Here is a 21,746-nt window from a genome sequence, read left to right as displayed (position 1 = left end):
GGGCTGGGAACACGTGCTGATGGTCCAGAAGAGCACTTACCAACGCGTGGTCACCTTTGCACTTTCGTTCTAGCCGATCCTGGGAATCGTGGATGCTCTTCTTTTCCTTGGGTCCCGCAGGAGGTTACTTCCAAAGAAAGCAGTTTCCGACCAATTAGAAAAGGGAGTGCGGGACGAGCACCGAGCACTTTCTTGTGATTGGCTCCGCTCTTACCGCTTCCCTGTGCCTTTCAGGACTTCCGGGGAGGGGTTGCTTAAGGATCTTAATAACATCCGCTTGGCGGCTGACGCCGCACATGTGGCGTAAACCTTTTTCTTGTATCTTTCGGAGTAAGAGGAAAAAGCGATTTCTCCTCGTTATGTTTATAAAGATGTGAAGTTTTTGAGAGGTAAGTTCGTGGAGATGGGATGCTCGCCTTCTTTTGAGGCCCTGTGGTTGAATGGACGGTGGGAACAACTTAGGGGTGTCTTCTGGTGGGGGCAAAGTCGGTTCAGCCGCTTGGGTCTTTTGAATAGAATAAAGAGGGGTCAGAGGGAACGAATTTGGGTGTCTCGAGAGTGATGTAAAGCCAACATGGAACTTACATGGGAGTTGACAGACTGCATTCAGCAGAAGGTTGGGGTGGCAACAGAGTAAGGAAGTCTGTCAGCGAAGCATTTATTAAATGCTTACTAGGACACTGCTAAGTGTTGGGGATTATATTTCAAAAGACCACGAAACACAGTCTCTGCCCTCAAGGAGCTTACATTCTTTAAAAAAAAATTTTTTTTTGTCAATTACATGTAAAAACAGTTTTTAACATTAGTTTTTTTTTTAAATTTTGAGTTCCAAATTCTCGCCTCCTTGAAAAGGCAAGCAGTTTGATATAGATTATGCATGTACAGTCATCATGCAAAACACTTCCGTAAGAGCCACTGGAAAAAACAAAAACAGAAAAAAACCCAAGAAAAATAAAGTAAAGAAAGTATGCTTTCATCTGCATTCAGACTCCATTAATTCTTTCTTTGGAAGTAGATAGTATTTTTCATCATAAATCCTTTGGAATTATCTTGGATCATTGTATGGCTGAGAATAGTTAAGCACTTAAACAGTTGATCATCCTACTGTGTTGCTGTTACTGTGCACAGTATCATCTTGGTTCTGAAGGAGTTTACATTCTAATGAGGGGGAGAACATGTTAACAACTATGTATAAACACGAAGTATACAGAGTAGACAGAAGGTAATCTCTGAGGAAAAGCTCTAGTAGTTGCGGATGGGGGACTGAGAAAGGCCACCTGAAGAAGGTGGATTTTGAGTGGACTCTTTAGGGAAGCCAGGGAAGTTGAGGTGAGAAGGGAGAACATTCAAGGTAATGGAAGGATGGACCTGGTTTGATAGGAGAAGCAGAGAGCATGTGAATCAGTGAAAGAAAGAAACCAACAATAGGGTGGAAACTCACTGTCTTGACATATCAATGACAAAGGTCGATGAGATCTTGGTGATGTAGTGTTACATTGTGACAAAGAATGAGATATACTGTGGTTAAAATTTTTTAAAAAAAGAGGGAAAGGAAGACATTTTTCAAGAAACATTAAGTATCTGCTATATGCAAGGCATTGTACTAGGTCCAGAGGACACAAAGACAAAAACAAACCAGTCCTTACATTCACAGAGCTTATATTCTACTGGGTAAAATACAGCGTCAATATGTATGAGTAGATACAGAGTCATTGGAGGCTGGAGAGAGCATTAACAACTGAAGGGAGAAGGAAAGGCTTCACATAGGAGTTGGCACTTGACTTGAGCCTTGAAGGATGCTAAAGATTCTAAGAAGCCCAAGTGATAATGGATTGGATTCTAGACATAGGGAATAGCCTGGGCAAAGACATGGAAGCAAGAGGTGGTGTGCTGAGCACAGGAAGCAGATAATCAAGAAAGTTTGAAACATAGAAGTGTACATTTGGAAAGCAAGGTTGGAGCTGTGCTGTATTGGACTCTAACTGCCAAAGAGTTTGTATGTTGTTCTAAAGATGATAGGGAACCACTAAAGAATTTTTAACAAGGAAATTATGTGATTAGGTCTATGTGGAGGATGTGGAGTGGAGGGATGGATTGTAGAGGGGTGAGACAGGACTCTGGGAGAGCAGCTAAGAGACTATTGTAAAAGTTCAACAAGAGATGATGTCAGCCTGAACTAGATTGGTGGTTGTGGGAGAGGAATGGTATGAGATACATTGTGGAGGTAAAAATAGACGTAGCAGCTGACTAGCTCTGTTGGTTGAGGGAGAGGGGTTAGGGATGATTCTGAGGTGGCAAACCTCTGACTAGAAGGATAGTGGTACCATCAAACAGAAATAGGTGAGTTGGGACAGAGGGTGGGTATTGGGGAGAAGATGAGTTTTATTTTGAATGTGTTGAAGTTTAAGATGTCAGTGAGATGTCTGGCAGTCATTTGGCAATATGGAACTGGAATTCAGGAGATTAGGCTAGGCACTACAAGTTTGGGAATCATTTGCATAGAGATAGATGATGGTTGAATATCTGGGGACTAATGAGATCATGAAGGGAGCCAGTTAGAGAAGAGAAGCTCTAGAACAGATACAGAACAGAACATATTTCATGTTTAGAAGCCAAGAGAAGAATGATCTGAAAAGGAGCAGTTAGGTTGGAAGAGAGCATTGTCATGAAAACCAGGACAGAAAGCATAATACACAATGTCAGAAGCTGCTGAGTGGTCAAGTAAGGTGAGGAGTGGAAGAAAGACTAATAGATTTAGCATAGGATTAAAGGAAGAGGGGGGAGGACAGAATAAGTATCTATTAAGCACCTACTATGTGCAGGGCATTGTGCTAGTTGCTTTATAAGTCTCTCATCTGTTCCTCACAACAGCCCTGTGAGGTAGGTACTATTTTGACCCCCATTTTACAGTTGAGGAAACTGAGGCAAACAGATAAAATGACTTGTCCAGGGTCACACAGCTAGTGAGTGTCTGAGGTTGCATTTGAACTCAGGTCTTCCTGACTCTGGGCCCATTGTTCTATCCACTGTACCACCTAGCTGGAGAAACTTGGAGAATTCAGTTCCAATTGATGTTGGGACAGAAGCAGTTATTAAATGTTGGAAAGTGACTCAAGGTGTGTAAATGGAGGCAATGAGTATAATTTTTTTTTAATATTTTGGCTATCATTATTGTATATTTAAGTTTTAGTAATAAAAAAGGAAAAGGGGGGGGGGCAGCTTAAGTAGGGTAGTGGATAGAACACTGGCCCTGGAGTCAGGAAGACCTGAGTTCAAAATCCAGCCTCAAACACTTACTAGCTGTGTGACCCTGGGCAAGTCACTTAACTCCAATTGCCTCCCAAAAAATAAATATAAGGTAATTAAAAAAAATAGTTTGGCTATCAAGGGGAGAAAAAAATTATAGGACAGTGACTCAAGAGGATGGTTGAGTCATATCGTTTTTTTTTTTGTTTATTTGTTTTGTTTTGTTTTTAGGAGAGATCTGAACTGGCAGCAGGGAGGAAACCAGTAGTGAGGGAGAGACTGAAGATAAACTAGAAGGAATGCTCAAAGGGTCAAGATCCAAAGGGCAACCTTTGGGAGGAGATATAAGGCAATGAGATCAAAGACACAAGTGGTAGGGTTTGGCCCTTGCAAGATGATCCCTCTTCTTCCTCAGGGTCTGGAGCAAAGGGGTAGAGAATCAGAGGTCAACACAAATTTCTGTTCTGAAGCACAGGAGTAGTAGAGAAGGCAGATGGTTTTGGTAGCCAAGAGTTGGGCATTGGCAAGGCATGAGCTCCAGGAAGATAAGGGGGCAAGGTATTTAAGGATGGAAGACAGTGTATAATTGAACTGATCAACTATGTAGTGTTAAGACTGAAGGGAGCAGGGAGCAGGAGGACAAGTAATAGATTGAGGCGGCTTGAGGAAGTTGAAAGGATAAGAGGTTATGAGTCAGGTGGTGAATTCTGGTGTTTAGAATCATATAGGTTACACAGTTGGTTGATGGTGAGAACTGAGGTACTGCTCATTCCTGTATCTTTGGAGGAAAGATATGGGTCACGAGAGCTGAGGAGGTTTAACTGGGAGGACATTTCAATTGAGAGGATATCATAATTTGTTGAAGTTCTGAGTATGAAGGCAAACATTGGAATGCACACGTACAAACCTGTACTTACATGCCTTAACTTGAAAAAGGATGGAAAGAGATCTGGAAGGCAGTAGATTACAGTAATGAGGATCTAGGCCAGGGGTGGGGAACCTGTGACCTCAAGGCCACAAGTGGCCCTCTAGGTCCTCAAGTGTGGCCCTTTGACTGAATCCAAACTTCACCAAATAGATTTGTTCTGTAAAACTTGGACTCAGTCAAAAGGCCGCACCCGAGGACCTAGGAGGCCGTAGGTTTCCCACCCCTGATCTAGACAGAGTGATTTAGATGGATGGAGTAAACCTCAAAAAAGTTGCTTTATGTTGGCTGCAGAGGGTGGGTCTGGAAATGGAAGGGAGAAGCAAGAGTTATACCGACTCCTCCTGGCCCAATGTGTCAGGTTGTATGAAAGAGGAAAGGACCCGATACTAGAGAGTCCAGCTTTGTCATATGGAGGAAGCTAGGTTCCCTTGGGTTTAAGAAGATGTAACAAGTCAGGTCAAAAAGCATTTAAGTGTCAGGCACATATTCATGTTTTGTGCTGGGGATACAAAGAGAGGCAAAAGGATAGTCCTTGCTCTTTGGGGGCTCACATTCTAAGGGGAGAAACTGCATAGAAACAACTAGGTGGGTACAAGACTTTGCAACATGTAGGATGTGTGGTGTGAATATAAGAGAAGAGTTAAGAATGATATCAAGGTTGAGAGTCTGGGTGACTGGGAACATGGTGGTATGCTTGACAGGAATAGGGAAGTTGGGGAGAGGTGAGAGGTGTTTTGAAGGGAAAGATGAGTTCTGTTGGACATGTTGAGTTTGAGATGCCTATGGTGCATCCAGTTGAGATGTGCTAAAGGTAGTTGGTAATACAAGGTTGGAGCTTAAGAGAGAGACTTGGGCTGGATATACAGAGACTCATATTACTTGGAGATTTTTTTTTTGAAAGGACTGAAAAAGAAAGAGAAAAATAGATATAGCTGAAATTTGTGCCTTGGAGCTCCAAGATAGACTTTGTTATGAACTTTAGTACACACCCCATCCTTCCTATACTTTACAAATTGTAAGAAGAAAGCCTTATGTTTGGGACTGTTTTGTTGGATGAAAGTTGAGAGCACCTCCTGTTTTATTCTCAGAAAAGTCTGTAGTATGAGTAGCAGGAAATAGGGGTTGTGTTCACGTTTTTACTTAATGAAACATTGTCTGGAATTGAGAAAGAGCTAGTCCTGGGGTTGTCTTCCAGCTTTTCCTTATCCCTCCGACCTCCACCCCAGAAGCTTGGAGTTGGCAGTGACATGGCACTGGGAGCAGCAAGGATCAGCAGTCAGACATTTTACTGAGTGCTCACTGTGTGCTGAGCACTGGAATGCCAAGGGAAAAGTGAAGTAATCCTTATCTTCAAGGAGCTTATGGTCTTAATGAGTCTGGTATCCTGCTTGGGCAGGGAGGATTTGGTTATTGACAGTTTTTAAAAATATATGTCAACCTATGAAAATTTGTATAAAAACTTAGTGCTCTTACTAGTCAGTTGTATAAAATGTATTAAATATTAGGAGAGATCCCACCTTATTTTAATGTCTCTGCAACTTTAATGCCTTACCTTGTCTGAGCAAAAGCAGGTTCTTTCTGTCCCTCATAGACTAAAAAAAGAAAATTATGTGTTTCAAGGGCTATTTTGATCCATGGAAGGAGAAAGATAGAGATAAGCCTTCTGTTCATCTTAAGAATGAATATTGGGTAGAGGTGGGAAAGGACAACATGTGAGTCAGTAGTAGTATTATATAGGATATAAGGCCTGGCCCCAGTAACTTTTAAACCTGGATATGGAAGGATGAAATTTAAAATTTTTGGAATGGGACTAACAATATAACAACACTAGGAAAATTAATGAGGGAAAAAGATACCACCATGGCTTTGAATGATAATGAGTTTCCTTTGGAATTTAGTAAATTTTAACCTTACTCTGTAAGCTTCCTCAACTCCTAAAAGTAGATAGGTATAATACATAGTAGGGGTATGATAAACAGAGAATGTATAATGTGCCTTTTTCATCCAGATGGAATTAACAAATTCAGAGTTGAATGTGCCAGTTTTAAAAAGTAGAAAATTGCCAACTTTATCATGTGAACATGTAAATACTGGGTCTAATGTATTAAAATTTAGGATTGAAGTCCTCTTTTACCTGAGCAGAGACTTTTCAATATTTAAACCTTAGAGCTCTTAAAAATAGTTTCTTGGAGATAGGTTCCTCCCCACCCCCAATCCCCCTTAATTACTGCTGTTGTGCTTCCTAAAGGGTGGATTAATGGAATCCTATTACTCAGGTGTGGTCTGTTCTTAAAATAGTCTTATCAATTGGAAAATGTTCATGTTTTGTGAAAATGTAGGTGATATACTCTCCTGACCTATTGCGCTATTCCTGTCCTGTTGTGCTACCAATAGTGGAAGAATTTATGGAAGGAAGCCTGTGTAAGAGAGGTTCCAGACTATAGAACATGCTGAATAGCATTATACGTTGCGGTTCACAACAAGAGTAGCAGTGTTTGGGATCTTTGAACATACCTTTTTTGCTTGAAGGAAGATCTTTTTTCCATTAGAATCACGATGGCAATGGAAGAGCAGCAGCAGCCACAGAAGAATAATTTTTACTTGGAATTACCCAAAGTGGTGAGAATTAAACAGCAAATCATGTAATTCCTGAATTAATGTTAATTATGTTGACAGATGTGTTGTCTTTTCTCATAAAAGTAAATTTGCTAAGCAGAATTGCTAATTTTTAAGTTTTTTACATTAGTAAAATAACTTTAAAAAGCATATGTCTTTAAATGAAAATAGACCAAATAGACAGTTTGCTTAGTATAGTGTAAGCACCTAATTATACATTTGTCTTTATACTGTTGGCACTTAAATTCTTAATAATTGTCTCTTTTTTAGGAACTTCATGCGCACTTGAATGGATCTATTAGTTCTGCTACTATGAAGAAGCTAATAGCCAAAAAGCCAGACCTTAAAATTCATGATCAGATGACTATGATTGAGAAAGGAAAGAAAAGAACTTTAAAAGAGTAAGCATAAGGAGCTTTGTTAGGGACTTCGGGGGTTTTCCCATGTTTTCTGAGCTTGTAAGCAGAATGGCAAAACCACATTGGTTGCAGAGATTCAGTTTTTTTGAGCTAAAGGAAATGATAGCATATTATCATTATTATTACAATGAAAGACAAATGCTTGAGTTTCTCTATGAAGACAATTTTTGATGTTAGATAATAAATGTGTTTACATTTTGAAATTCATTCTGAGTCTTGTTGCAGATGTTTCCAGATGTTTCAGCTCATTCATCAGATTACCACCAGCCCTGAAGATATATTAATGGTAAGATATTACCAGGACTTTTTAGGATTTTTACATTATTACTTTTTGGGGGGGGGGGGCAATTGGGGTTAAGTGACTTGCCCAGGGTCACACAGCTAATAAGTGTTTGGTCTGAGTTCGGATTTGAACTCAGGTCCTACTGACTTCAGGGCTGGTGCTCTATCCACTGTGCCACCTAGCTGCCTCAAATTTTTCTTGCTTTTTTTGTTTGTCATGAGTCTGATGGAAGATTTTAAGTTTTTTGTTTTCAATAAGATCCCTTGTCAAAACCAATATAAATCATTTGCCTAGGAACTAATACATAAAGGTCAGTGCTTTTTAAAGATTAATCAGAGAGAGATTTAGTCTTAAGTCTGTCTTAACAAGTAGGGCAAAACAGATACATTTTCTGAAGTGAAATCTGTTCCCATGTTTCCATCTATAGCCTAATATTCTCTGGAACATTTTTTGCAGCTGAAGCTTTCCTCTAACATGTAGGATTTGCCTCCAGATGTAACCACATTGAGTGGAAGTTGCAGAAAGGCTTAGATAAAATATACGTATGATTCCTTAATACCACTGAGAATTGAATTCTATAGACCAGGGCTTCTTAAACTTTTTCCACTTACAGCTTTAAATTTAAGAAGCACTGCAGTATAGCCCATTGGGACTGACCATTATGGCATTGTTTATAGTCCTTATGCAAGTGGTGGGGGGAAAAATCTTAGTATTCTTAACTATTAGAAAAAAATGAAAGAGTGAAATGATTGCTCTCTCTATCTGAAAAATTCTCTTTTGGCTCATCTATTTTGAATACAAAAGAATTTTTCTGTGTGTTTGTAGCCCATTTATATTATAGTCAGATCTTTTTGTGTCATATTTGTCTACTAGACGATAAGCTCTTTGAGGACAAGAAAGAGTTTAATGCAGGTGAGAGAATACTGCATCTGAAGTCAAAGCAGCTGAGTTCAGTTCCCTCTCTGCCAATTACTACCAGGACAGACTTGAACAGATCAGTTATCCTTTCTGGGCCTAAGTTTCTGTAAAACATGGACTAGATGACCTCCAAGGTCACTTCCAGGTTTAATCTACAGACCTGTTGTCTTTTGACAGGGACTGTATCTTAATTAAACTTTTTATTTTTCACAGTACCTGCAAAGCACAGGGCTTTGCACAGAATAGGCTCTTAATGTTTCTTCAATTGAATTAGTAAATAATTACAGTAATATCCATAAGGTGATGAATTCTTTGACCCTGAAAACTAATGAATTAGAGACCTAAATGAGCAAATTAAAAATGGTTCTCAGTCCTATGTGAAAGCCAATAAAAAGGTCAAATGATGCTAAGAACCAGTTTTTAGACCATTTATGAATAATTACTATAGGTACTCTAAATGTGAGATTTGTCATACAACTAGAAGAAATGAATCACTTCAGTGATGATAATCCAGTGAATGAGACCAGGAGAAAAAAAGATGATTTATAAGCCTTCCTTGAAGAAAGAAACAGTGCTGTTGACAAAATTAGTTTCATAATATGCTGTGAGAAATGATGGTGAATAACCAATATCTTGGGGAGATTCAGAGGCTCTCCCCTTCTAAATTCCTCATTTTAAAAGTTCAGTTTTTCTTCAGGACATTACTGATAATGAAATTACATTGACTCTCCATCTTGGTGGTCAGATCCCACCCAACCTTGCAAGGATTTAATCTAAGGTAGGGAAGCTCAATGGGTTTTGCTTAGGCTTAGGTGGGATATACATTCTTTGAATTGATAGCTTAAAGTTATGAGTAGTCTGGTATAGAGAAATACTTTCCCTATCCAGGAGATACTTAGTCCTTCATTTTAATATAGCCAACTTCCAATCATATTAGCCAATTAGATTTGATTGCTGTTTGATGGACCACCTGCTGTTTTGAAGGGTATATAACTGTAAGTCCACCCACCATGATTATCTTTGGTCTAAGCGAGCTGGCCAAATGACAGTTCTTTTATTAGTAACCTGCTGGCCTTATTAATAAAATGATTAAATTACCCAGAAACTGTCTCTCTTGAACCTTTTTAAAAGTGACAATGCTTAAAGGCAACATGAAATATCATTTCTTGGAATACCTGGATTTATCCTACTTTGTGTTGCTCATTAAGAGCATAAGTTCATGATAACCATGAAAGTAATTGTAATTATACATCAAATTCCCGCTGCAAAGGATGGAGAGAGAGAAAAATTCTGCATAAACTTTTTTTAACTCATTGACTTCAGTGTTAAAGTGAGCACAAGAAGGATGCCCATTGGAGAAATAAAAGAGGCCAAGGCTTATAGACTGCTCAGAAGCATCATGCCTTTATGTCATAAATACTCTACCAAAGAGAAGGTAGGAAAGTATTAGATGTGAGGAACAGACATCCACACAAAGTGAAATTGACCACAACTTACTAGGCAGAAAATGACTAATTACTTATATGAGAATCATATTAGGATCATTCATCAACGTGCAATTACAGTGGACTAATCTGCATCAGTTTGGAAAATTAAAGGTGAGAAGATGTCATGACATGGCTGCAACAGTTTCAGTCAGATTTATTCAGGCAAATTGTTAATGAGCAACAAAAGACAAAGATGATGACCTTGATTATCTTTGCTGCAAAATTTTAACTGAAATAAAATAGTCACAAGAAGGTGTGACCCCAAAATTCCAATCCAATGTGAACAAAAAGACACCGAGGTACTCCAAACATTTTCAATTTATTAGGGCGTCCAGGAGTCCCTAATCATTTGTGTTCCAGATCTTCCTTAAGATCAGGAACCCCTTCTACCTGAGGGTGGCCAGTATTTATACAGAGTGACAATAAGACAGTTCTATTTCATGACAAGTTGGTGTCAGAAGTGGAGAAAACTTTAAGATTAGTTGAGGAGTGATTAATCATAATCACTGTGTCAGCAGACTTTTAAGTCTGTATTCTGTATCAGGTTTTTCTTGGAAAAAGCATTCCACCTGCAACCTTAGCAGGAATTTTCCTAGAAAATCAAACAACCAATATTTTTGTCAGCAGTATCTTAGGAGTTTAGGATTTGGTGGGCAAGAGGAAATGTCAACAGGTAGGAATGATAATGATTCATAGAAGTGAGGGATGTTAATGCTGTTACGACAAACTCCAGGGTTGATGTAATAGGATTTTCTGTAACAGACAATCATGATTTTATCCTACAGTCTACCATGATGTGCTAATGTGTAATATCATTATCACTAATATAAAAGAGGTTATTTGGCCCTAACGTATGTAACTTTTATCCTAACAGCATCAACATTCATAACTAACTTAAACTTCATCCTTTTCTGCTTAATTCACTAATGTAATCACTGATACCCATCAAATCACAGTAAATTGAGTATATACTGTTTAATTTGAGTAGGGGGTACCAAAATTATCCTCACAGAGGAGGAGGCCAAAAGGGCCCAGAAATCACCTTAGCCAACGTGCACTTGATCTTTCTAGCCAGAGAAAAATAGCATGCAAGGGAAATACCAGCTTAGAATAAAAACTCATTTGTAAAACATCGCAGAGGAGTATAGATAGATGGTACATTTTGAAGAGGAAATATTACCACATTTAATAGTAAAAAGCAATGGAAATGCAAATAGATCTAAGAAAAGCTTGGGGTCAGATGCAAATGAGCCATGTCATCTCAAAAGCATTCATCAAGAAAACTGACAAGGTCAAAAAATAGACATAAAATGGGACAATTAGTGTTTCTGTGAAATTCTGTTTCTGTCATTAGTGAGAGAAGAACCTCCATAGTTAAACTTATGATTTAATATTTTGTTTGTCTTCTGACAAAGTCTCTCTCATACATTAGGGTCATAAAAGAATCCTTGAAGGGAGAAAGAGAAGGGAATAAATTTAACTTAATTTTAGACAAATTTCATTTAAAGCCATGACTCAAGGTTTGTTAGAAGCAATAACGTATAGTAATAAAATTCTTCAGGGCTGAATTTTGCCCAGAAATATTTAATGGCAGAGGGAACTAGTGATAAGTGAAGGCAGAATTAAGGCCATTAGAAGTACAAATTTCAACAGATATTAAATAATCAAAGGAAAGGAAGAATGAGGGTTTAAAGACATATCATCATCTAGTAGCTTATCTAAAAAGATATGAGAACTGAAAGACAAAATTACCAGAACCTACTTTATTTAATCCTTACAGATGACTAAAACAGACTAACTTTTCATAATAATAATTTAATAATAAGATGACTATCAAATCACATAACAGTCTATGCTATCCCTTAACATTGGGGAAATGAGTCAAATAATCAGACCCTTATTTTCCCAGTTTCACTATTTTTCAAATTCCTTGACAAAACAAAATGATAACATGTGTCACTGAGAAAATAAGAAATATGGTTTTCACATTTTTAGTATCTGGCCATCAGATTTAGTTATGCTGCATCATGTTATACTTAAGTCATGGCTTTAAACTGTCAGTAATTATCACATCTCATGTTAGCTCTTAGTTTAAAAATCTACCTTCATTAAATTCTTCACTAGCATTGCTAACAAGCTTTCAGTGATTTTAACTTTATCTCCTTTCTTTGCTCCACAAACCTACTGATTAGAATTTTTTTAAATGGCTAAAGGAGAAGTAAAGGATATAGTCCAAAGATTCACTTATGAATTTAATTTAGAAGGGTGAGCAGAGCAGGTATAAATTTTCCAAGCCATCTTGTGAAATTTTCATATATTTTAGAGTGTGTAAGTTTTTTCTTTAAATGATCACTTCTGCTACTTCTGCTATGCATATTGATGAGTTCATTTTATATAATAATGTGTTACCAGGTCACAAAAGATGTTATTAAAGAATTTGCTGATGATGGTGTCAAGTATCTAGAACTGAGGAGTACACCTAGAGAAGAAAATGCAACAGGTAGATTCTAATATATACCTTAATTTGTTGTTGTTCAGTTGTTTTTCAGTTGTGTCCAACTCTTTGTGACCCCTTTTGGGTTTTTTTTGGCAAAGATACTGCAGTGGTTTACCATTTCCTTCTCTAGCTCATTTTATAGAAGAGGAAACTGAGGCAAAGAGGGTTTAGTGATTTGCCCAGCATCACACAGCTAGTAAGTGTCTGAAGCTAGGTTTGAACTCAGGTTTTCCTGACCCCAGGCCAAGTGTTTTATCCACTTTACCACCTAGCTCCCAATATACCTTAATTAAGTACCTAATAGACACCTAATTCATATAGCTTATCACTTCCTATTTTCTCTCCATTAAGTTTATAAATGGGATTAGTTAGGACTTACTTTTTTGTTGTGTTGTCCTCTGATTGTTTCATGTGTCTCCTCTCTCCAGCTAGATTGTAAACTTTCTGAGAGAGTGGTCTTGGCTTAAGCTCAGTTTTAAGCATGCAGTAGGCATTCAGTAAATATTTGTTGATATCTTGATTGATGTTTTGTTTGGAAATGATTTAATAAGTGCTTCTTGAGTGAACAGTCTAGCTCTGCAGCTCTTTGTGCAGATCCTATTAATGAGTGACTTATGATCACACAAAGATCAGAAATTCAGGTACAGACCAAACTATATCTACACATCATCACTTCTTCTTAGGGCTACAAAACACTAAACCATAAAGACAACTCTGCAGAAAAGGTTTTTAAAATTATGTTATTACTTTTATGCCTTTTTTGTAGCTCTTTTATTTTTTATGCTGTGTAGTAAGAGTACTTCCATGTGGTTTTGCCTCTTTGGTTTGATATCTGAAGGTGATACTGTTTCCTGGCCGTTATGCAAAGCACACTGAATGAGACTTTTCCACTAAAGAGGATCCGGATGGTCCTTTATAGGAGCAAAATGGAAACTATGTTGTTGCCTGTAGTGACCCATACTAAGTAACCCATGATTTCAACCTCAGGGTCATCTGGACTCTTCCTTCATATCCAGTCAGTTGCTTAGTGTTGTCTGTTCTCCCTTCACAATCTTTCTTGCATCTGCCCTATCTCTCTCTTCATAGGTTTACTACCCAGCTTTACACAGCCATCACCTCTCACTGGGACTACTGCAGGAGTCTCCTAATTGAACTCCTTGCATACAGTTTTTTACCCCACACAGCTGCCAGAATTAACTTGATGAAGTGCCCAGGCTTGCCTAGCTCAATCTTTCACTGTCCTTATTGCCTCTGGGGTATGTAAAACCCTTTAACATGTGGCACAAACCTACCTTTCCAGACTTGTTTCCTCTCCCTTCCCTTCACGTACTCAGTATTTCTCCTTAATACCTATCACCTGAGTTAGCATTGTCACTTATACTCATACCTTCTTCCAGACTGGCCCCCATGATGGGAATTCATAACTCCTCTCACCTCTGCCTCTTAGAAGCCTTAATTTCTTGTAAGGCACATCTTAGGTGCCCCCTCCTCCATTATGACACCTTTTCCTGATTTCTGCACTCCCCTTCTCAAATTATATGTGTGTGTGTATGCACACACACATATTTTATTGCATCTGCCAGTAAGACAAGCTCCTTCAGGTTAAGACTTTTCTTTGTCTGTACATTAGAACTTCCTAACACAGTGATTTGCACATAAGTATTTAATTTTTCTTGAATTTTAATGATGGAAAAATTCCTTGGCAGATAAAAATTAAGTTGGGATCAAGTGAAATATTTTAATAATTTCTAGAATGTGACATATATATATATATATTATAATATATATCAGTGAAGACTAGGTATGATTTGGATGTAGTCTGGAGAGTTGTGTAGGTAATCTTCTACAGAAGCCAATAACTAAAAACGAAGGGCTAAAGAATTTCCATTACTGTCAGCTTTGCTATTGAAATTTATAGGCCAGTAAAATTTTTGGTGGGTAATTGTTTTGAAATAATTACCAAGATTATTTTGTAGTTGAAGCAAGTAATTGAAATGGGGGGGTGAAGAATCTTCATTTATATTTTTAAACTTTAGAATAAACATTGAAATATACACAGAACTTTTCCTGAAAAAGGAATAGGAGGAATGATGCTAATTAGCCGTATCTAGGGGCTTTTTCTGGTGGGGGGAGGACATTCAAAAGTCAGCTACTAAGGGAGAACTAACTCATCAGAGGTTAAAGATTTGGGTACCTAGGAATGTTAATTTTTGCTGCTGACCTAGGGGATAAACTTTGAGTATGGAAGACTGGAATCTTCTTTTCCCTACTAAGAAGGGAAACAAATACTTAAAATTTTAAAAGAGGTTACTTTAAAAAAAAAAAAAAAAGGATAGTGCTTTAGCTCATGGCCCTTTTCCTGACATGAAAATGTTTGCACAGGAATGTTTCTGTTTATGGTGACATTTTGCTCAAGTTCACGTGAGTGTTTGCATGTACCCTTCTTAGGTATGACCAAAAAGTCTTATGTGGAAGCTGTTCTAGAAGGCATAAAACAGTCTAAACAAGAAAATTTGGATATTGAGGTGAGGTAAGAAACATTATACCTTTTACTACAAAAACAAGAACATGACATTTTACTGCTGAATCTCAGGTGTGATTGGTTTCTTTGGAATGATCAGTGACATATTTGTAGCTTAATACTCTGATGTGTGTTTTAGTAGTGAAATACATTGTTCTCTGCCTACAAATTTTGAAATCATTTTAAATATTAGCAGCAACAAAGAATCTTGGCCTTAGAGGCAGTGTGGGGCAGTGGATCAAGTACAATATTTTGAATGAGGACCTGGGTTCAAATCTTGACTCTGCCACTACTACCTGTCAGAATATTGGCATTTCATCTCTGGGGCTCAATTTTCTTTTGTAAAATGAGGGGGTTGGAGTAGATGAATTAGAATGTTCTTTGGTTCTGCCTTTTATATGCTTTAACTCACACATCCAAATGAAACAATGTAACTCTGGGAGTATGCAGAGCTACCCCTTTTATGGACTATGGGGAAACTGTCTCCATTCACATGTAAAGTTAAAATGGTGACCTCTTCTTTTTGTGCTACCAAAATACAATGGGTGAATGACTAAACAAACTGGTATGTGGACATAATGGTATATTCTTGTGCTGTAAGAAATTGATATATGTGAAGAACTGAAAGGATTTAAATGAATTGATTCAGAATGAAGCAGAACTAGAAGCATTTACAAAATTACAATACTGATGTAAATAAAACATATACTAAGCAGAAACTGAATTTTGTCATTGCTCTAAGAAAAGAGATAATAAAGCATATTTCCCTCTTCTTGAAAAAAGGTGGGCAAATATGGGTATAGAATGTTACATATAAAGTTTTCCTTTTTTAACAAAGGAAGATCCAGTTCTGTGTGTTGAGCATATATGGAAATGACTGTGATGTAGTAGTAAAAAGCTTCAATAAAACTTATTTTAAAAATAAGATAGTGAACTCATTCCCCAATAGAATTGAACATATTGTGACATAATTGTGTAATAAGTATTCCTAGAATGTGTTTCCCACCAAGTATTGCTTTCATTAGTCATATTTGTTTTACACGCACACACACACACATTCACACACCCATATCTGTAGTCTTTATACCGATGGTCCTGCTTTCTTTTTGGCTATATATTTGTTCACTGTCAACTGTTCACCTGTATTGCAGATATTTAATAGCAATAGACAGAAGAGGTGGACCTTCAGTAGCAAAAGAGACTGTTAAACTTGCCAAAGAATTCATCCTTTCCTCTGAGGGTACTGTCCTTGGCCTTGACTTGAGTGGAGACCCCTCTGTAAGTTTTTCTCAAAAGTAGTTACTCTTATTTTGTTATTATAGGGCAAGATGTTTTAATTGAAAAAGCACCTCACATAAGTCCTATGACTTCATGTCCTCCCAAAGGATTCTCTGAGCATGAGAAGTTCCATTATTGTCTTCGTTTGTCCATTTGGCAGAAAGGGATGACTTGAGGAGTCATCAAGAGTCTTGAAATTTAGGCAGGTCTATTTGGTCCATTCTACTTTCCACTTCTGCAGCATCCCAAGGTTATTGTTAGTTTTATATAGTGGAAAGAGCCGAACTTAGAGACAGAAGACCTGGGTTGTGGTCTTAGCTCTATCATGAACTCAGTTACCTTGGACAAGGTTTAACCTCACTGGACCACAGTTTTTATCTATTATGTACTAGGCACTGTGATAGATGCTGGGGATACAGCAGTCTCTGCCCTGGAGGGGTTTGCATTTTGCCAGGGGAAACAACATATACACGTATATGTAAATATAAAAGGTAATGGCGGGGAGGGGCACTCAGGCTGAGCTTGAAGGATGCTAGGGATTCTAAGAGGTGGAGGGAAGGAGGGCCCTAATTCCAACCATGGGGAGCCTCTATAAAAGTACAGAAGTAGGAGATGGAATGTTGTGTTTGGGAACCAAAAGGTGCTTTTGAAAAGTGTGAAGGAGTAATACGTAGTAAGTCCAAAGGGGTAAGCTGTATTTAGATTGTGAAGTATATTAAATGCCAGGCAGAAGTTTGTATTTTATCCTAGATATATGACAATAGAGCTTTGGGGGCAGAAGAATGATGTCATCAGATATGGGCTTTAGGAATACCATTTGGGCAGCTGTGTGGAAGATGGATTGGAGAAGAGAGACACGTAGGGCAGGAAGAGCAATTAGGAGGCTAGCGCTGCAAGCCAAATGAAGGGTGTTGAGGACCTCAGTGTAGTTGTAGTTAGTGAGGGTAGAGAGGTAAATGGGGATGGATGAGAAAGATGTTGTAGAGGTAGGATCAACAAGACTTGGCAACTGAGTTAGATTCGAGGATGTAGAAAAACGAAGCATTTTATGTATGATGACTCAGATTGCCAGCCTAGTTGATGAAAAGAATGATAATGTCTTCAGTAAGGAAATTGGGAAGAGGAAGTCTATTTTTTTTATATATTGAGTTTTACATGCCTGCATTTGGAAATGGTGATGTGGAACTGGACCTCATGAGAAAGACTAGAGCTATAGATGAGAGATCTGGAAGTCACCAGCATAGAGGTGATTATTGAATTCATGGGAGCCGATGAGATAACCAAAATAGAAAGTAAACAGAGAAAAGAGAAGTGGACCAACGACAGAACTTTGGAATACACCCACAGTTGGGGGCTAGACATGTATAATGATCAAGCAGAGGTGACTGAAGAGTGACCAAACTGGAAGAGAAGCAAGAGATAACAGTGTCACAAAAATCTAAGGCATTTGTCCAGGAGGAGAGAGTGGGCAACATTATCAGAAGCTGTAGAGAGGTTAAGAATGATCAGGACTGTGGAAAGGCCACTGGATTTGGCAATTAAGAGATCATTCGTAACTTTGGAGAGAGCAGTTTCATCTGAGTGGTGAGGTTGGAAACCAGACTGCAAGAGATTACATAGGGAGAGGAGAGAGGCAATGATGGGGTATAGACAGCTTTTCCTAAGAGTATGGCTGTGAGAGGGAAGCATGATTTAGTGTCCTGTGGGGATGGCAGAGTCTAGAGGGGATGTATTAAGGATATAGGAGAGCGGGTATATTTGTGAGAAGCAGGGAAGGAATTAGTGAATAGGGAGAGACTGCAGGTTAGAGGGGTGGAAGGTGATTACAGGGTTAGTCTGTCAGATAGAAAGGGATAGGGTCAAGGGTACAAGGATTGGCCTTGGTGGGAAGTGATAATGGGGGATGGTGTCAAGGGGTTTTTGATGTGTAGAAGAGGAGAGCAGGGAGTTCACAGCAAAAGACCTTCTTTCCCAGTGAAGTAAGAGGTGGGGTCTTCTGTTGAAAGGTTGTAGGGATGGGGTAGTGTGAGCTGCTTGAGGAGAAAGAGGTTTGGGACAGTTGCTCAGGATAACAACATAGTGAGGAGTAAAAGGATTTCCTTGTAGAAGTGAGGGCCCAGTTGACATTAGTTAATATAAATTTGTATTGAACCCAGTCAGGCCAGTTGTGTGGCATCCTACAGCACTGTTCAGCAGCATATCAGGAGAAATGAGGGTAATCTAGAGTTAGGATTTAGCAAATCATGAATAGCGAAAGTACAAGAGGGTAGAAGATTCTAGAGTAGAGGATGTGATCATCTCTAAGGCCAGTCTCTCTTCCCTCCCCATCTGTCCCCTTCCTCCTCCCAAAAATGACTAACAGTCCTAAATAACATATACTCACAAAACTTGACTTTCAGCTTAAAATTCCTTTAAGAGACTGTCCACATCTTGCTTTGCACTCTGAGATCACTATTGGTGACAGTATTGTGCTTACCTAATCTTGACCACTATCTCCTCCCAGTTTATTAAAGCGTTTATCAAATAGCATGGCTAATTTCTCCAGTTTATTCATAAGTTCTCATGTAGCCTTATTTTAACTTTTCTCTTTAAGGCAGGACATGGGAAAGACTTTTTGGAACCTCTTTTGGAAGCCAAAAAAGCAGGTCTGAAACTGGCATTGCATCTTTCAGAGGTAAATAATAGTCTCAGACAAGAATAATCCTTTTTCCACTATCACATGGGGAAAGTATACAATTAGAAATAACCAGGAAGTGGTTGGAAGAAAAGGGAGTTTTGAAAATATGTTGAAAGGGAAAAGGTAGACTTTGGGGGAGATATGAATTAAGACAAACTGTTGCAATTTATACATGACTTTTTCCTTTCTGGCAGTGTTCTTATTTGGGGTTTTGAAGGTCAGTGTTCAGTCACATTCTAGTTCATAATCACAGTATTCAAAACAACCTAATATCAACATCTTTCCAGAATTAGAAAAATAAACAAGAACTTCCCATCATCTTTGTTATTGAAAGCATTGATTGAGTGTTTCCATGTGCTGAGGATGAAACAAAGCATACTAGTTTCACTTGTCCCAGGGCATGACATTTCAGTGGGTATTTGAAGTGACATGGAAATGGGAAGAGACAGGGAAAAAGACTGTTTATCATGTATGTGGCAAGCAAGGAGATGAGGAGTCACTTCTCAGTTGCCAAACATCTGGCAGTGGCAGGACTGTACCTGGTATGTGGTGATATGGCCCAAACCACCAACAGGATGAAAATTAGCTGGAGGAAACACTTCCATCCTGGGAGAGCTCAGATCCGTGATTTTTCCTCTGGCACCTCCAGGTCTGTCTGGTTGTCCATACTTCCAGTCTCTCTTCTCACCCTATCTGTCCCCTTTCTGCCCCAAAAAATGACTAACAGCTATTAATAACGTACACTCACAAAACTTGAATAGCAAAGATTGGTTTTCATCCTCAAAGTAATGTGCATTTGATTAAGAAACCCATTCCTTTTTTTCCAGTGATATAAGTATAAGGTAGAGAGGCACTACTCCCCATTTTACAGATAGAAAAACTAAGGCAATTGAGATGCTATTGGGCCAGTATCAAAAAGCCATTGGTAAACTTAAGAATTTTGGTCCCAGTTTATTGTTTTGTGTAAACTACCAGGTAATCTTCTTTTGCCCACACAATGTCAAGTACAGCAAGCAGCTTGACTAAGTTTAAACTACACAGACTATGTATGAGCATAACAGAAGAATGTGTTCCTCAACCTGAGTTATCTTTAATCCATGTATGCACTTCTTTCCCCAAAATGTACTCACTCCCTTAAGCCTTTGAGATTCCTATTTTTATTCCTACTTTTTTCCATTGCTTATAAAACATTTAAAACACTTTGAACGTTAACCTGGGCTTTCTAAAAATAAAAACAACCGTCTGATAAACCTTAAGTGCAGAGATACTTTTGTAACCCTGTGATTGTGGGACACAGCTAACTTTGCCAAAACAAAACATTAATGAAATGAGGTCTAGAGGAATCTAGTATAGTGGCTAAAAAGGAAGGGGAAAAAAGGAGAGTGAAAAAGATTCATCAGAAGAAAACAAGGTGAAGTGTGAATTCCTGCTGTGCATCAGCAGCTCAGAGCCACATAGCTAGCAATGATAGCTGCAGAAAAAGAAGCTGAGAACCACTGAATCCGGCTTTCTTTTTTAAACCTACATAGATATATTTATATGTATCATTTTTAGATTCCAAACCAAGAAAAAGAAACCCAAGTCCTCCTGGGGCTGCCTCCTGACCGAATTGGCCATGGGACATTTCTCAATCCGTGTGTAGGAGGGTCACTGGATCTGGTGGAGTTTGTTAAACAGCACCGTATACCATTAGGTGAGGTCCAGATCACTGAGAACTCTTCCAAGTCCCCCCCTCCCCCCAGCTTGTAAGCTATACTTTGAAAGGCACCACTTGAAAAACAAAAGAGAAAAATAATGGCTCACTTAATGCTGTTCTAAAATAAAAACTTGTAATAATATTTGTTGGGTGTGGCTAGGTTGTACAGTGGACAGAGTGCCAGGTCTAGAGTCAGGAAGACTCATCTTTCCGAGTTCAGATCTGACCTCAGACACTTACTAGCTGTGTTACCTTGGGCAAGTCACTTAACCCTGTTTGCCTCAGCTTCCTTATCTGTAAAATGAGCTGGAAAATTAAATGTAGTATCTTTGCCAAGAAAACCCCAAATGGGATCACAAAAAGTTAGACATGACTGAAATGAGTGAACAAAAAACAATGACATCTGTTAAGAAAAAAAATGCAATATTTATTTAAAAACCTACAAATTCAGAAAAAATCACAAGTATTTCAGATATTTGCTAGCCAATGCATACTTCTATTTTTCAAGATCTTTAGGTCTAGAAGTTATTTGGACAAAAACAAATTGCAATATCTTTTACACGTGAAGGGAGTCTTTCCACCCCCAACTTCCTAATTCCTTAGATCCTGCCTCAGTAAAGGAAGGATTGGCAAGATGTAAACCTGTCCTAGAGCACTGTGGCCTGGACCTGTGTCCAGGCTAGAAAATATGCTCACCTGGGGTTCAACAGAGTGCTCTTGGCTTCCCTTTGCTTATAAGTAAGGATAGTCAGTCAGTATGCATTTATTGTCTATGTGCCAGGCATTGTGCTAAGCACTAGGTATACAAAGAAAGGCAAAAGACAGGCCCTGCTCTTAAGGAGGCCACATTTGGGAACAAGGATTCTCAAAGTGGTCATTTGTGCATCAGCCTGAGAGGTAGGTGAAATAGGCTTTTATTTCTCATTTTGACAGATTTCTCAACATGAAGTATAGAGGCAAGTCCGTAAATATTTCACCAAGAAAAGTCTAGTATTTTGTGATAGGAATTTGGTAATATTATAAATTAGACTTAGAGTATACTTACTTTGCTTAAGAACAGTAGGTGAGGGCAGCTAGGTGGCGCAGTGGATAGAGCACCGGCCCTGAAGTCAGGAGGACCTGTGTTCAAATCTGGCCTCAGACCAAACACTTGACACTTACTAGCTGTGTGACCCTGGGC

The 21,746-nt window shown here is 38.6% G+C and overlaps 1 protein-coding gene across 4 annotated transcripts in view; it reads left to right on the top strand.

The window, feature by feature from the left end:
• The first annotated feature begins 6 nt into the window (after nt 1–6).
• Nucleotides 7–21,746, top strand: part of ADAL (adenosine deaminase like) — a 24,876-nt gene continuing 3,136 nt past the window's right edge. The window contains exons 1-9 of one of the 4 annotated variants that reach the window (XM_027869877.1): nt 7–389; nt 6,724–6,793; nt 7,061–7,191; nt 7,435–7,495; nt 12,310–12,397; nt 14,843–14,924; nt 16,067–16,193; nt 18,787–18,867; nt 20,425–20,563. In XM_027869877.1, coding sequence (XP_027725678.1) covers nt 6,731–6,793; nt 7,061–7,191; nt 7,435–7,495; nt 12,310–12,397; nt 14,843–14,924; nt 16,067–16,193; nt 18,787–18,867; nt 20,425–20,563 — 772 coding nt within the window. In that variant the 5' untranslated portion in view covers nt 7–389; nt 6,724–6,730. Of the gene's footprint in view, nt 390–6,513; nt 6,794–7,060; nt 7,192–7,434; nt 7,496–12,309; nt 12,398–14,842; nt 14,925–16,066; nt 16,194–18,786; nt 18,868–20,424; nt 20,564–21,746 lie in introns of all 4 variants that reach the window. The other 3 variants (XM_027869876.1, XM_027869875.1, XM_027869878.1) reach the window with 3 other exon arrangements.

Source organism: Vombatus ursinus, unplaced genomic scaffold, assembly GCF_900497805.2.
Source record: "Vombatus ursinus unplaced genomic scaffold, bare-nosed wombat genome assembly UNPS02014794.1, whole genome shotgun sequence".
Taxonomy (NCBI): domain Eukaryota; kingdom Metazoa; phylum Chordata; class Mammalia; order Diprotodontia; family Vombatidae; genus Vombatus; species Vombatus ursinus.
This window is presented reverse-complemented; position numbering and strand designations above follow the sequence as displayed.